Here is a 13264-nt window from a genome sequence, read left to right on the forward strand (position 1 = left end):
CCATATATCGCGGTTCCCCCTTGATTCCTATTTTGTCTATCTGATCTGTAAGTTTGGAAACCCTTTATCTGATCATCATTACTAGTCTTTTGGGAATACCAGGTTTCACTTACATTCATTATTTCTGTTTTTTTCATTTTGGGTTAGTTCTTCTAAGAACTCTATCTTTCTTTTTGAGTTACTCGAAACTAAACCCTGCGCATTCATCACTATGATGGTTTGCGTGTTATCTCCAGTATCCGGCATCGAAAGAGAGAGAGAGAGAGAGAGAGAGAGAGAGAGAGAGAGAGAGAGAGATTTCTTGTTGAAGTATTTGGCAGAGAGAGAGAGAGAGAGAGAGAGAGAGAGAGAGAGAGAGAGAGAGAGGGAGATTTCTAGTTGTTGAAGTGTCTGGCAGAAAGAGAGAGAGAGAGAGAGAGAAATTTCTAGTTGTTGAAGTATCTGGCAGAGAGAGAGAGAAAAAATTTCTCGTTATTGAAGTATCTGAGAGAGAGAGAGAGAGAGAGAGAGAGAGAGAGAGAGAGAGAGAGAGAGACTTTTACAACGTACGTAATTCGGTCAAACCTCTGGATTACAGATATACTCTGTAGCATAGTACTAAGTCCGCTATCTTTGTTACGAGCACAACAAAATAGCAGCAAAAACTATCAGTGTGTTAACGCACCATACCATCCCAGTGCTGCATTTTTCATTTATTTATTTATTTTATTTTTATACACATTTTTTAATTATCTTTGGCAGCGTCATGCAGCACTGCGCATGACCTCGCAAAATGACGCTGAAACTACTGTTGATAGATAAATATTTGCTGCGCAACGCTCTGCTACCCAAATATCCGAGGAGGAGAGAGAGAGAGAGAGAGAGAGAGAGAGAGATACTGTTGCAAGGCGGGGAATTGGAAAATACTGAATGACGTACAGGAAAAGTTTTGAGAAATCCGAGTGGATGCGAGGGCAACAAGGCCCGCTGTGGATAAAGTGGTTAAGGGATATTTGTTTTGAGCATAGAGCGGCTGAGAGAAGCGGGGAAGGAAAGAGCTTGATTTTGCTAAAAACAGAAAGAGAGAGAAATAACAATGAAAGCGACGAACTGCGAGAGAGAGAGAGAGAGAGAGAGAGAGAGAGAGAGAGGAAGACTCGCGAGGCGTGGCGAAGAAAACGCTGCAACAATAGGGGGCGAGTAAACAAGAGCAATAAGAATAATGGGAGGTATAATGAATGAAAGAACGCGGCTGAAAAGATTCGTAGAAACGAGACTCGGAAAGACTTCGTCATTTTGGGCAGACGAGGAGATTTCAGGTGAAAATGAAAAGAGGCGGAGACCAGGAAGGACGAGGAGGGGTACGTAGAGTACGAACAGGAGGTGAGGAAGAGAGGAGGGGAGGCTTGTGGGATTGTGGGTGGGGGAGGAGGAGGAGGGGAGTTCCCATGGGGTGGTGAAGGTGGGGGGAGGGAGTGGTATACAATCATTGGAAAGTTTTTGGCCATCCGAGACTGTGGAAGGAAAACTGAGAGGAAACGACATAAAAAGCTTAGTTTATTCCCGCGAGAAAGAAAGCCACAACTTCCTCGAACATTTTAGATAGGGAATCGAGTTAAAAAGGCAAGTAGTGCATGGCGGATAACGCCTTACTGTACATTACATGCAGTTTCTCTCTCTCTCTCTCTCTCTCTCTCTCTCTCTCTCTCTCTCTCTCTCTCTCTCTCTCTCTGTATATCGTTTATTGTTCCAGTAGAGTCCGAGACCCCTTTATTATTAAAGGGGATGTGAGTCTTTGTATATTTCGCGCAGTTGGATTTTTCAACTGATTTCGCGTCAAGCGGATGGTTTTGGTGCTTTGAATAGAGAACTGATTAACAGTGATTTACTTTACATTAGATTCAATTATATCAGCAGACTACGATATGTTCTTTCGTAATATTTGTGGTGGTAATGAATTTTTAGTCGATAAGGTAAAGGCTACCATTGAACAGCTGTGAGGTTTATGAGGATTGACTATACCATAGACCTATATAAACACTGGCATATAATCTAGGTTTAGACTTCGTCACCTCGGGACATATATCATAGACCTATATAAACACTGGCATTTAATCTAGGTCTAGACTTCGTCACCTCGGGACATATATCATAGACCTAAATAAACACTGGCAAATAATCTAGGTCTAGACTTCGTCACCTCGGCACCTATATCATAAACCTATAAAAACTGGCAAATAATCTAGGTCTAGACGTCGTCACCTCGGGACATATATCATAGACCTATAAAAAAACTGGCAAATAATCTAGATCTAGACTTCGTCACCTCGGGACCTATATCACCGACCTATAAAAACTGGCAAATAATGTACTGTAGGTCTAGACTTTGTCACCTCGGGACCTATATCATAGACCTATAAATACTGGCAGATAATCTAGGCCAGACACTGATAACTCGAACTAAAATGTTGGATTTGACTGCTGTTATAGACCAGCAAGTATCATTGGGCTTCAATTGAACTGAATCAAAAAATTAGGCCGTGTGTGACTTGTAAATACCTTTTTTACCATAATGATTCAGTTGACTTATGCTAAAGCCGTCACAAGAGAACATAAATGCATGTGAAGATATAAAAAGTAGAAAATGTTAAATCAAATATCATTAGTCTTTCTCAAGCTAATATCTCCAAAAGACTTTCTCCGTAGGGGGTTAGCCCCGTCAATGCACCTCGTGCGGTGGACTGTAGGCATTACTTAAGGTTCTTAGCAGCGTGCCTTCGGCCCCTAGCTGCAACCCCTTTCGTTTCTTTCACTGTACCTCCTTTCATATTCTCTTTCTTCGATCTTACTTTCCACCCTCTCTTAACAATTGATTTTAGTGCAACTGCGAGGTTTTCCTCCTGCTACACCTTTCAAACCTTTTTTACTGTTAATTTCCGTCTCAGCGCTGAATAACCTCATAGGTCCCAGTGCTTGGCCTTTGGCCTAAATTCTATATTCAATTCAATTCTTGAAGAATTTTCACAGCTTAGCATTCAGTGAGGGAGTATTAAATCCCCAGCACTGGTCAGTATTACGGGCAGATCTGACAAAATTAAGAATTTTAGCTTGGTGGTCCGGTTAAGCTTCTTAATAATAATAATGGCCAGTGAAACGTCGGAACATCTCAACAGAATTCGAAATCCGACATTGCAGAAAGAGTTCCACGCACTAACCCACTGGGTCACAGAGGACAAGGGGAATCCTGAAAGGACCTTTTTTGAAGTAGAGAATAATTGATAATTGCCATAGTCAACCAAGGAATCTTTTAGAACAGGATTGTATATTGGCAGCAAAAATCATTTTACAAGTTTAATGGAAATATTCACGGTAAGATTCATTAAAATTTACACATGATGAATACTTCCTAAAACATAGACTATGTACGCACGCAGTTACATTAATGCATGTAATAAATCAATGCAACAGTTGAAGAGCTATACAGATAACAAGTCAAAATTGAGAACCAGTTTTAAACTGTATAAAAAAAAGACGGTATGTACTATTTTATTACATAAAATGTTAAGGATATTATAAAAGAAACTCAAAAAAAAGTGAGAATTCTCCGCCTTATAACTATATCACTCTTGTATTTTATTTATTTTTTTTTTTTTTTACAAAATGAACGACACATGATACCACGACTAAAATAAATGCGTAATAGCCCACGAGGCTTCTTTTCAATAAGAATAATCCATTAGCTGGAGAACAAACAACATTATTTTTCATTAAATTTCCGAATAAATTTCACTATTTTTAGGCTACGACTGTCAGAAATATTTCCAGGAAAAGGCGGCGAGAATATTTGTTTTAATAAAAGGCCCTCCTCGCTACCTGATTAAAATGTGCAGCCGCAAGGAAACGTTCCTTGCATTAACCTCCAGTAAACGTTGGATGCCATGTGCTGACAGAATGCCATTCAAAGCTTCATCATATAAGTTCTATTTTGGAAAAAAAAAAAAGTAAAAAATAAATGAAAAATTCAAGGCGTGATTTATTTCTGCGCGTCTCACGAATGCCATTTTTGGTAACGTTTGTCAAGATCGGTTTAACAAAAACTCTTCTAAGCGTTCCATGAAATATACTGACAAATTTCTAGAGCTTCATATACGTTCTGTTTTTGGGGGCGGGAAACAAAGAAAAGCAAATAAAAAATAAATGAAAAATTCAAGGCGTGATTTATTTCTACGCGTCTCACGAATGCCATTTTCGGTAACGTTTGTCAAGATCGGTTTAACAAAAACTCTTCTAAGCTTTCCATGAAATATACTGACAAATTTCAATTCAAGTTTATTCACTAAATACCCCGTAGGGGGTTAGTGCCGTCAGTGCACCTCATGCGGTGCGCTGTAGGCATTACTTGAGGTTCTTTGAAGCGTCCCCTCGTTACCTAGCTGCAGCCCCTTTCATTCCTTTTACTGTACCTCCTTCCATACTCTCTTTCTTCCATCTTACTGTCCTCAAGCCTCTCCTAACAATTGATTGATAGTGCAACTGCGAGGTTTTCCTCCTGTTACACCTTTCAAACCTTTTTACTGTCAGTTTCCGTTTCAGCGCTGAATGACCTCATGGGTCCCAGTGCTTGGCCTTTGGCCTAAATTCTATATTCAATTCGAAATTGATAAACGTTGGCCATACAAGGAAAGTGTTTTTGAACAATGAAGGTACAGAAGGTCTCCTGAAAGATAAAGAAGAGGAATGAGGCGGAAAAGACTAGAATTTAAATGAGCTCTCTCTCTCTCTCTCTCTCTCTCTCTCTCTCTCTCTCTCTCTCTCTCTCTCTCTCTCTCTCTCTCTCTCTGCTGAGGGAAAAAATCAAGAAAAACTGACGTATTTTCCTCAGCTGGCTGATGTAAACCAGCGATAAATTATTCATCAGCTGGTTATTCAAGATTCTATTTCTCTCTCTCTCTCTCTCTCTCTCTCTCTCTCTCTCTCTCTCGGCAGCTGAAGAAGATTAACGACGATTGGAGCCACTGCAAAATGCGCTCGCGCGCAGCATACGAACGCATGCACAGCGATGCAGCACGCGGACAGATATGTGCAGCGTTGTTTCTGCGACTTTGTGTGTTTACGGAAACAGTTATTTGTTCTGGCGGTAATCGATAGAAATTTAATAAAACCATCTACTTACTAACCTTCGTATGATCTTGTCGTCAATCTCTGTACAAATGTAAACACAGTTGTTTGTATGTGTTTGTGATGTATACATACATGCATACATACATACATACATTATATATAATATATATATATGTATCATGTATATGTATATATACTGTATACATAAAATATATATAATTAAAAAAATTGATTCATATATATAATATATAAATTTTATTTATACATATATATATATACATATACATGAATCCATTTTGTAATTATATATATATATATATATATATATATATATATATATATATATATATATGTATATGTGTGTATATATTATATTTATATAAATAATGCATATATATATATATATATATATATATATATATATATATATATATATATATATATATATATATATATATATATATATATATATATATATAAGGTGTATGATATTTTAAATACCTCATTTTACTGCATGACATGATATATTGAACACCTAACCAATTCAATTCAGCATTTCTCACTTCCCTTACCTCACATATTCCCCTATCCTATATTTATTTGCTCTCGCACTGACATAACTCTCTCTCTCTCTCTCTCTCTCTCTCTCTCTCTCTCTCTCTCTCTCTCTCTCTCTCTCTCTCTCAGGCGTGTCAGATACCCCAAGGGCCCTTTTGGTAAACTAATCCCCTCTAATTGCATTTTTATTTAACTCCCCCTCTTCCCTTGTATGGCTGGAATAATTGTTTCTCCTGTTAACCGGGGCTACGGAACGCTTTCCTCACTAAACACTTCCACATCCAGCTTTCACGTTTATCAATTTTTGTTCCCCTGAGGAAATGATGTAAAGGGCTTCTCTTTTCTATTTTTTTTTCTTTTTTTAGGAAGAACGAACTTCCGCGTAAGATTTGCACATATCACACGCACTCTGTGAAATATTGCACGACTTCGCTGAAAATAGGAAGGGGGATTTCCCTTGAATCTGTATCATTCGATTTATTTACTATTATTATTGTGATTATGGCTCACTTTAACCTTAAATAAAATAGAAACTACTGAGGCTAGAGGGCTGCAATTTGGTATGTCTGATGATTGGAGGGTGGGTGATCGACATACCAATTTTGACGTCGTATTGATCAGCAACGCTTCTTTTGTGCATAGGTGTATAAATACTTCCATTTCCTAGTCCCTTGTTGGACGAGTCGATATCGTTCTCGGCTAGCACTTTGCTGAGCCTGCGTTCGATCCTACGACCGGCCAATGAAGAATTAGAGGAATTTATTTCTGGTGACAGAAATTCATTTCTCGCTATAATGTGGTTCGGATTCCACAACAAGCTGTAGGTCCCGTTGCTAGGTAACCAGTTGGTTCTTAGCCACGTAAAATAAGTCTAGAAGAAATTCATTTCACGGTATAAAGTGGTCCGGATTCCACAATAAGCTGTAGGTCCCGTTGCTAGGTAACCAATTGATTCTCAGCCACGTAAAATAATTCTAGAAGAAATTCATTTCACGGTATAATGTGGTCCGGATTCCACAACAAGCTGTAGGTCCCGTTGCTAGGTAACCAATTGATTCTCAGCCACGTAAAATAAGTCTAGAAGAAATTCATTTCACGGTATAATGTGGTCCGTATTCCACAACAAGCTGTAGGTCCCGTTGCTAGGTAACCAGTTGGTTCTTAGCCACGTAAAACAAGTCTGATCCTCCGGGCCAGCCCTAGGAGAGATGTTAATCAGCTCAGTGGTCTGGTTAAACCAAGGTATACCTAACTTTCGACTTCCATTTCCTCTCCGAAATCTGCAGCGCTTTTGTTCCCAGCAGTAAATATTTCGCCTTGTCTGCTTCGCGTTGCGTTTTCCTCGGGGATTCCGGCTCCGGTCTCCCGTTCGTGTTATTATTCGTAATACACACCCTCTCCCTTCCTTTCCCTTCCACCGTCTTTCTCTTTTCCCCCTTATAAATCTGGGCGTGCCTGAAGATTGCTATCAGCGTTTCTTACAGTTTTCCGTAATAGTTTTCTTTTTCTCTCTCTCTCTCTCTCTCTCTCTCTCTCTCTCTCTCTCTCTCTGGAAACCGCCTGACTGTAAAGTAAGAAGGATTGTGGCAGGTTGGGGTTGGCTCCTGCATGTAAAGTAAGTTATAGTAGCTTTTAATAAAGCAAGTAAAATACTCGCCGAAGTTTCTTCGGCGCCATCGAGTTTTCTGTACAGCTGCTACAGGGCCACCGAAAATAGATCTGTCTTTCGGTGGTCTCGGTATAATGCGGTGAGAGCCGCTGCCCATGAAACTTTAACCACTGCCCGGTGGTGGCCTATCCTATATCGTTGCCAGAAGCACGATTATGGCTAACTTTAACCTTAAATAAAATAAAAACTAATGAGGCTAGATGGCTGTAATTTGTTATGTTTGATGATTGGAGGGTGGATGATCAACATCACAATTTGCAGCCCTCTAGCCTCAGTAGTTTTTAAGATCTGAGGGCGGACAGAAAAAGTGCGGACAGAAAAAAGTGCGGACGGACAGACAAAGCCGGCACAATAGTTTTCTTTCACAGAAAACTAAAGAAATCATAAACTGTTCACCTCTTTTGCGAGTCAAAGGCAGTTCAGTCTAAAAATCCAGGTGGAAAAAAACAGTAGCAAACTGCTATCAAAAGATAGGAAATTTCATTCTGCCATCGCGTTCATTATTTTGTCATAACGCAGCATCACTCATAACGGGTCTCTGTATTCATTTCCCTCGAGCGTAATTACAAATCAACAAGTGATTTACGTCACGGGAATCCCTCTCTCCGTAATTTCCGCATCTTTGTTGACTTATCACGAGGACACTCGGCGGATTGATTCGGCGTTTGCTGTCCAGAAGAGTTATTGAGATCGTCAACAATATGAAACCTGTTCGTAAGATTATATTCAGGGTGATTACTATTTAACGCATCTCTTTTAGTTTTCTGTGAAAGAAAACTATTGTGCCGGCTTGTCTGTCCGTCCGCACTATTTCTGCCCGCCCTCTGATATTAAAAACTGCTGAGGCTAGAGGGCTGCAATTTGGTATGTTGACCACCCACCCTCCAATCATCATACATACCAGATTGCAGCCCTCTAGCCTCTGTAGTTTTTATTTCATTTAAGATTAAAATTATCCATAATCATGCTTCTGGTAACGATTTAAGATAAGCCACCACCTGGCCGTGGTTAAAGTTTCATGGGCCGCGGCTCTTACAGCATTATACCGAGACCACCGAAAAATAGATCTGTTTTCGGTGGCCTTGATTATACGCTGTAGCGACCGTACAGAAAACTCGATTGCGCCGAAGAAACTTCTGCGCATTTTTTACTTGTATCTGTGGTCGCTAATTTTGCTGACTCTGTAAGACTTCTGGCTGCTTCTAAGATTTTGGAGGTAATTATTTTTTTACAAAGTTACTTTTTCTCTGAGACTCTAAGACTGGTCAGTTTTTAGCAATTTTTTCAAAATTTAAGGAAAAATTTAATAATTAATTTATTAGATTTAAGAATTATGCTCTTTGATTTAGTAGGTAGGGCCTCTCTTGTACCAGTTAGAGGGAATACTTAATACCTCCCTTCCTCTACCTGCCTGCCTCTCTCTCTCTCTCTCTCTCTCTCTCTCTCTCTCTCTCTCTCTCTCTCTCTCTCTCTCTCTCAATATAATTAGTGCATTTTTTAAAGTACAGTTGGAAATTAAATTCGTTTCTCTCTCTCTCTCTCTCTCAACGTGATTGTTGCATTTTTCAAAAACAGTTGAAACTTAAATTCGTTCTCTCTCTCTCTCTCTCTCTCTCTCTCTCTCTCTCTCTCTCTCTCTCTCTCTCTCTCTCTCTCTCTCTCTCTCTCTCAACATGATTGTTGCATTTTTCAAAAAACAGTTGAAACTGGAAACTGAAATTCGTTATCTGTCTCTCTCTCTCTCTCAACAACATAATTTTTTTTATTTCCAGAATACAGTTGAAACTGAAATTCTCTCTCTCTCTCTCTCTCTCTCTCTCTCTCTCTCTCTCTCTCTCTCTCTCTCTCTCTCTCAATAGAATTGTTGCATTTTCTAAAAAAACAGTCGAAACTGAAAATCCTTCTCTCTCTCTCTCTCTCTCTCTCTCTCTCTCTCTCTCTCTCTCTCTCTCTCTCTCTCTCTCTCAACGTAATTGTTGCATTTTTCAAAATACAGTCGAAAGTGAAATTCGTTTTTGCGCATATTATAATTAATTGGATTTTATCGACACGATAAATCCGAGCATTTTAATTCATCACTAGAGAGTAATTTGAACATCTCTCTGAATATCCTATCCGCCCCCACCCACCCCACCCCCACCCACCCACCCCCACCCACCCAATAACAACACCTGTTATCGCTGGCACGCAATTATTCTGTTAATGCCAATTATCACCTGTTTGGTTCGAGTGCCGTTGAATTGGGTTGATTGCATTGCATATAGGATTTAGGCCATAGGCCAAGCACTGGGACCTATGAGGTCATTCAGCGCTGAAACGTAAATTGACAGTAAGAAGGTTTGAAGGGTGTAACAGGAGGAAAACCTCAAAGCAGTTGCTATATGAATCAATTGTTAAGAGGAGTGTTGAGGAAAGAGAATATGAAAGGAGGTACAGTAAAAGGAACGAAACGGGTTGCAGTTAGGGGCCTAAGGAAGGCACGCTGCAAAGACCCTTAAGTAATGCCTACAGTGCACCGCGTGAGGTGCACTGACGGCACTAACCTCGCTACGGGGTTCAACTGGGTGGAGCATCTGACTAATATATCGATAACCTCTGGAGACTCTTAACTCTTTCACAAACATTAATTACTTGCTATTTCACCTGTTGCTACCCCCACGGAATGACAGCACTCAGTCAGGTCTGTCTCTCTCTCTCTCTCTCTCTCTCTCTCTCTCTCTCCTCTTCAAAGTAAATGGACGGAGGAAACACCTGTCAGTCCTTCTCTTCTTGATACGTATATCATCTGTCTCTGGAACGCACTGATCATATTCCCGACTGCTCTCCCTGGCATCAGTTATATACATGCTCCGTCAGTGCACCTCAAGCGGTGGACTGTAGGCATTACTTATGGTTTTTTGCGGCGTGCCTTAGGCCCCTAGCTGTAACCCCTTTCGTTCCTTTTACTGTACCTCCTTGCATATTCTCTTTCTTCCTACTTTCCACCATCTCCTAACAATTGATTCATAGTGCAACTGCTTTGAGGTTTTCCTCCTGTTACACCTTTCAAACCTTTTACTGTCAATTTCCCTTTCAGCACTGAATGACCTCATAGGTCCCAGAGCTTGGCCTTTGGCATAAATTCTATATTCAATTCAATTCAGTTATATATATGCTGTTCCCAGAACTTCCTTTTGGTGTTTATGTTACGAGTATGAATGCAGTCTCCGGAATTAGAGTTGAGTCATGGCAAAGTATCTCATTCTCCTGCCAGTCGAGTGACAACATTTACCTTTTGGTGCGTGAAGATTCCTCTTGCAATCTTACGCACAGCAGATCTGCTGCTTACAGCTGATAGATAGCCTTAAATGTCCTGACTGCAGCTTTCTTAATCTAGTCATGGGGGCTTCTTAATGCCTTTTGTGTGGCTCCCAAGTGTCACTACAGTGGCTGCGAAGTATTGCTCGAGGGATGCGAAAGAAATTTGTTCTTGTGGAACTCAAAAGAAATTTGTTCTTGTGGAACTCTTGCGATTTCTTAACGGAAGGCTCTCAGCTGACGTACAGTATGCTTGGCATTCTCCGAGGTTTCCTGAACTATGCAGGCACGTAAATAATTCCGTTCCGCCCGCCATAAATCAGGGCTGCTCCACCAGTCCGGAGGAGTCGACTACCCTAGCTGGGGGTTTCGCTTCTTGACTCTGACTGCTTGAGCCACTGAAATCTATACCCCGTAGGGGGGGGGTTAGTGCCGTCAGTGCACCTCACGGGGTGCACTGTAGGTATTACTCAAGGTTCTTTGCAGCGTGCCTTCGGCCCCTAGCTGCAACCCTTTTCGTTCCTTTTACTGTACCACCTTTTATATTATTTTTCTTCCATCTTGCTATCAACCCTCTCCTATCAATTGATTCATAGTGCAACTGCTTTGAGGTTTTCCTCCTGTTACACCTTTCAAGCCTCCTTTACTCTAAATTTCCCTCTCAGCGCTGAATGACCTCATAGGTCTCAGCGCTTGGCCTTTGTCTTAAACTCTGTATTCCATTTCATCCTTATAAATTATGACGAACGTAAGAGATAGATTCAGACCTTATCTGTAATATTTTAAAGGACTGTCGAGATTTCTCTGATACTTTACAGGACTTTCGAGATACATGTGAAGTTTGTGATCAGTTTCATGGGTATGGAAATGTTGGCGAGGTACAGAATTTTAATTTGATCATGACTGGAAACGAAACTTATTTAATTTAATCCAATCATGTTACATTACACACCGGAATGTAGTGACTCATACTAATGCCAGATTTTTCTCCTTGTATCCACAGAATGAGAAGAACCAAATCATGAAGTCAAACGTGTGGTTGAGGCTGGTAAGTACTGATAATTATTGACCTTTTTTCAGTGTTGTGTTCGTGAATATTTTGTGTTGAATTGGTCACCTTGCATTGCCGGAATGCGTTGATGCAAGGAAATGACTCTTATTTTCGATATTGATAATAATTAGAAATATTAAATTTGATAATGTTAATATTTTTATTATAGTTGCTATTGAATTTTGTTTTGTCAGTATTCATCATCATCACTGTATTTGCCCCCTTTTTTTAGATTACTGTTAAATTACCAATTCTTCTTCTTCTTCTTCTTCTTCTTCTTCTTCTTCTTCTTCTTCTTCTTCTTCTTCTTCTTCTTCTATTATTATTATTATATTATGAATACATTTGTATTCGAATTCGGGTCCTATAATACCGTTTAAAGGACGGCAATACAAGAGAGGAACGAGACGGCTAGTCCCAACCTTATGTACGTAACGTACTGTCTCCTTAATTCTGCATTCCTATAAAATGGCCATTGGTGAAAGAGGCTGGAAATTACAAGTCCTAATGTGGAATCTATCTCTCGCAAAATATTGTTTCAAACAGAAAAAAAAAAATTGGTGCTGCATTGCATTTTACACCGTAGGTTCTTTATTATCAATTTTCTGCTATTATTATTATTATTATTATTATTATTATTATTATTATTATTATTATTATTATTATTATTATTATTATATTGGCGAAAATATCTACTGTTTTTTTCAGCATTCTAGTGACTCATGTGATTATTATTATTATTATTATTATTATTATTATTATTATTATTATGAGCTTGGTGGCGCGCGCTACGCTGTGCTGGAACCCGGCGCTGCCCGTCTTGTTTCCCCTACCCTTACGACGCCTACCTACCCCGCCCCCACCCAGGGCGGGCAAACAGATTTGCAGGGGGAGGATGGATGTGTCATGTCTCCCCTACCCTCCCGATCCCCTACCTACCCCGCCCCCACCCGGGGCGGACAAACAGGTTTGCAGGAGGAGGGTGGATGTGTCATGTCTCCCCTACCCTCCCGATCCCCTGACCGGGACGGACAAACAAGAAAGATCCACTTGGATTTTATTATTAAAGATTGTTGTTGTTTAGCGTTGACAGGAAATCGGCCGACGCTGAGCAACAACACAAGAAAAAAATTATTATTATTATTATTATTATTATTATTATTATTATTATTATTATTATTGTTATTATTATTATTATTATTATTATTATTATTATTACCCTCCGAGCCTCGTAGGCAGCCCCATGTCTTCTTACCTGTTTTATGAGAGGCGAAACTTGGGTAGCGCCACCCAATTAATGGAATGCCACGAATAATCCCCCGGGTAGATTTATGCCCGATGCCCGGGTGCCTCTTCTAATGACTTTCCTCTTCTTCATTCTCGCTGGAGAGAGAAACTCCTCCCTGCCCAGTTATGCGCTGGGCTGCAGCAGTAGTAGTAATAGTAGTAGCAGTAATAGCAGTAGCAGTAATAGTAGTAGTAATAGTAGCAGTAGTAGCAGTAGTAATAGTAGCATTAGTAGCAGTAGAATAATAGTAATAGTAGCAATAGTAGTAATAGCAGTAGTACAGTAGTAGCAGTAGTAATAG

The 13264-nt window shown here is 39.9% G+C and overlaps 1 protein-coding gene across 1 annotated transcript in view; it reads left to right on the forward strand.

Annotated features, from left to right (window-relative positions):
• LOC136845134 (acetylcholine receptor subunit beta-like 1) overlaps positions 1 to 13264 on the forward strand; it is a 263925-nt gene that overhangs the window by 185068 nt on the left and 65593 nt on the right. Inside the window, 1 exon segment of the mRNA XM_067115057.1 lies at positions 11628 to 11672. Within this exon segment, the coding sequence (XP_066971158.1) occupies positions 11628 to 11672 (45 nt within the window).

Source organism: Macrobrachium rosenbergii, chromosome 13 (genome assembly GCF_040412425.1).
Source record: "Macrobrachium rosenbergii isolate ZJJX-2024 chromosome 13, ASM4041242v1, whole genome shotgun sequence".
Lineage (NCBI taxonomy): Eukaryota > Metazoa > Arthropoda > Malacostraca > Decapoda > Palaemonidae > Macrobrachium > Macrobrachium rosenbergii.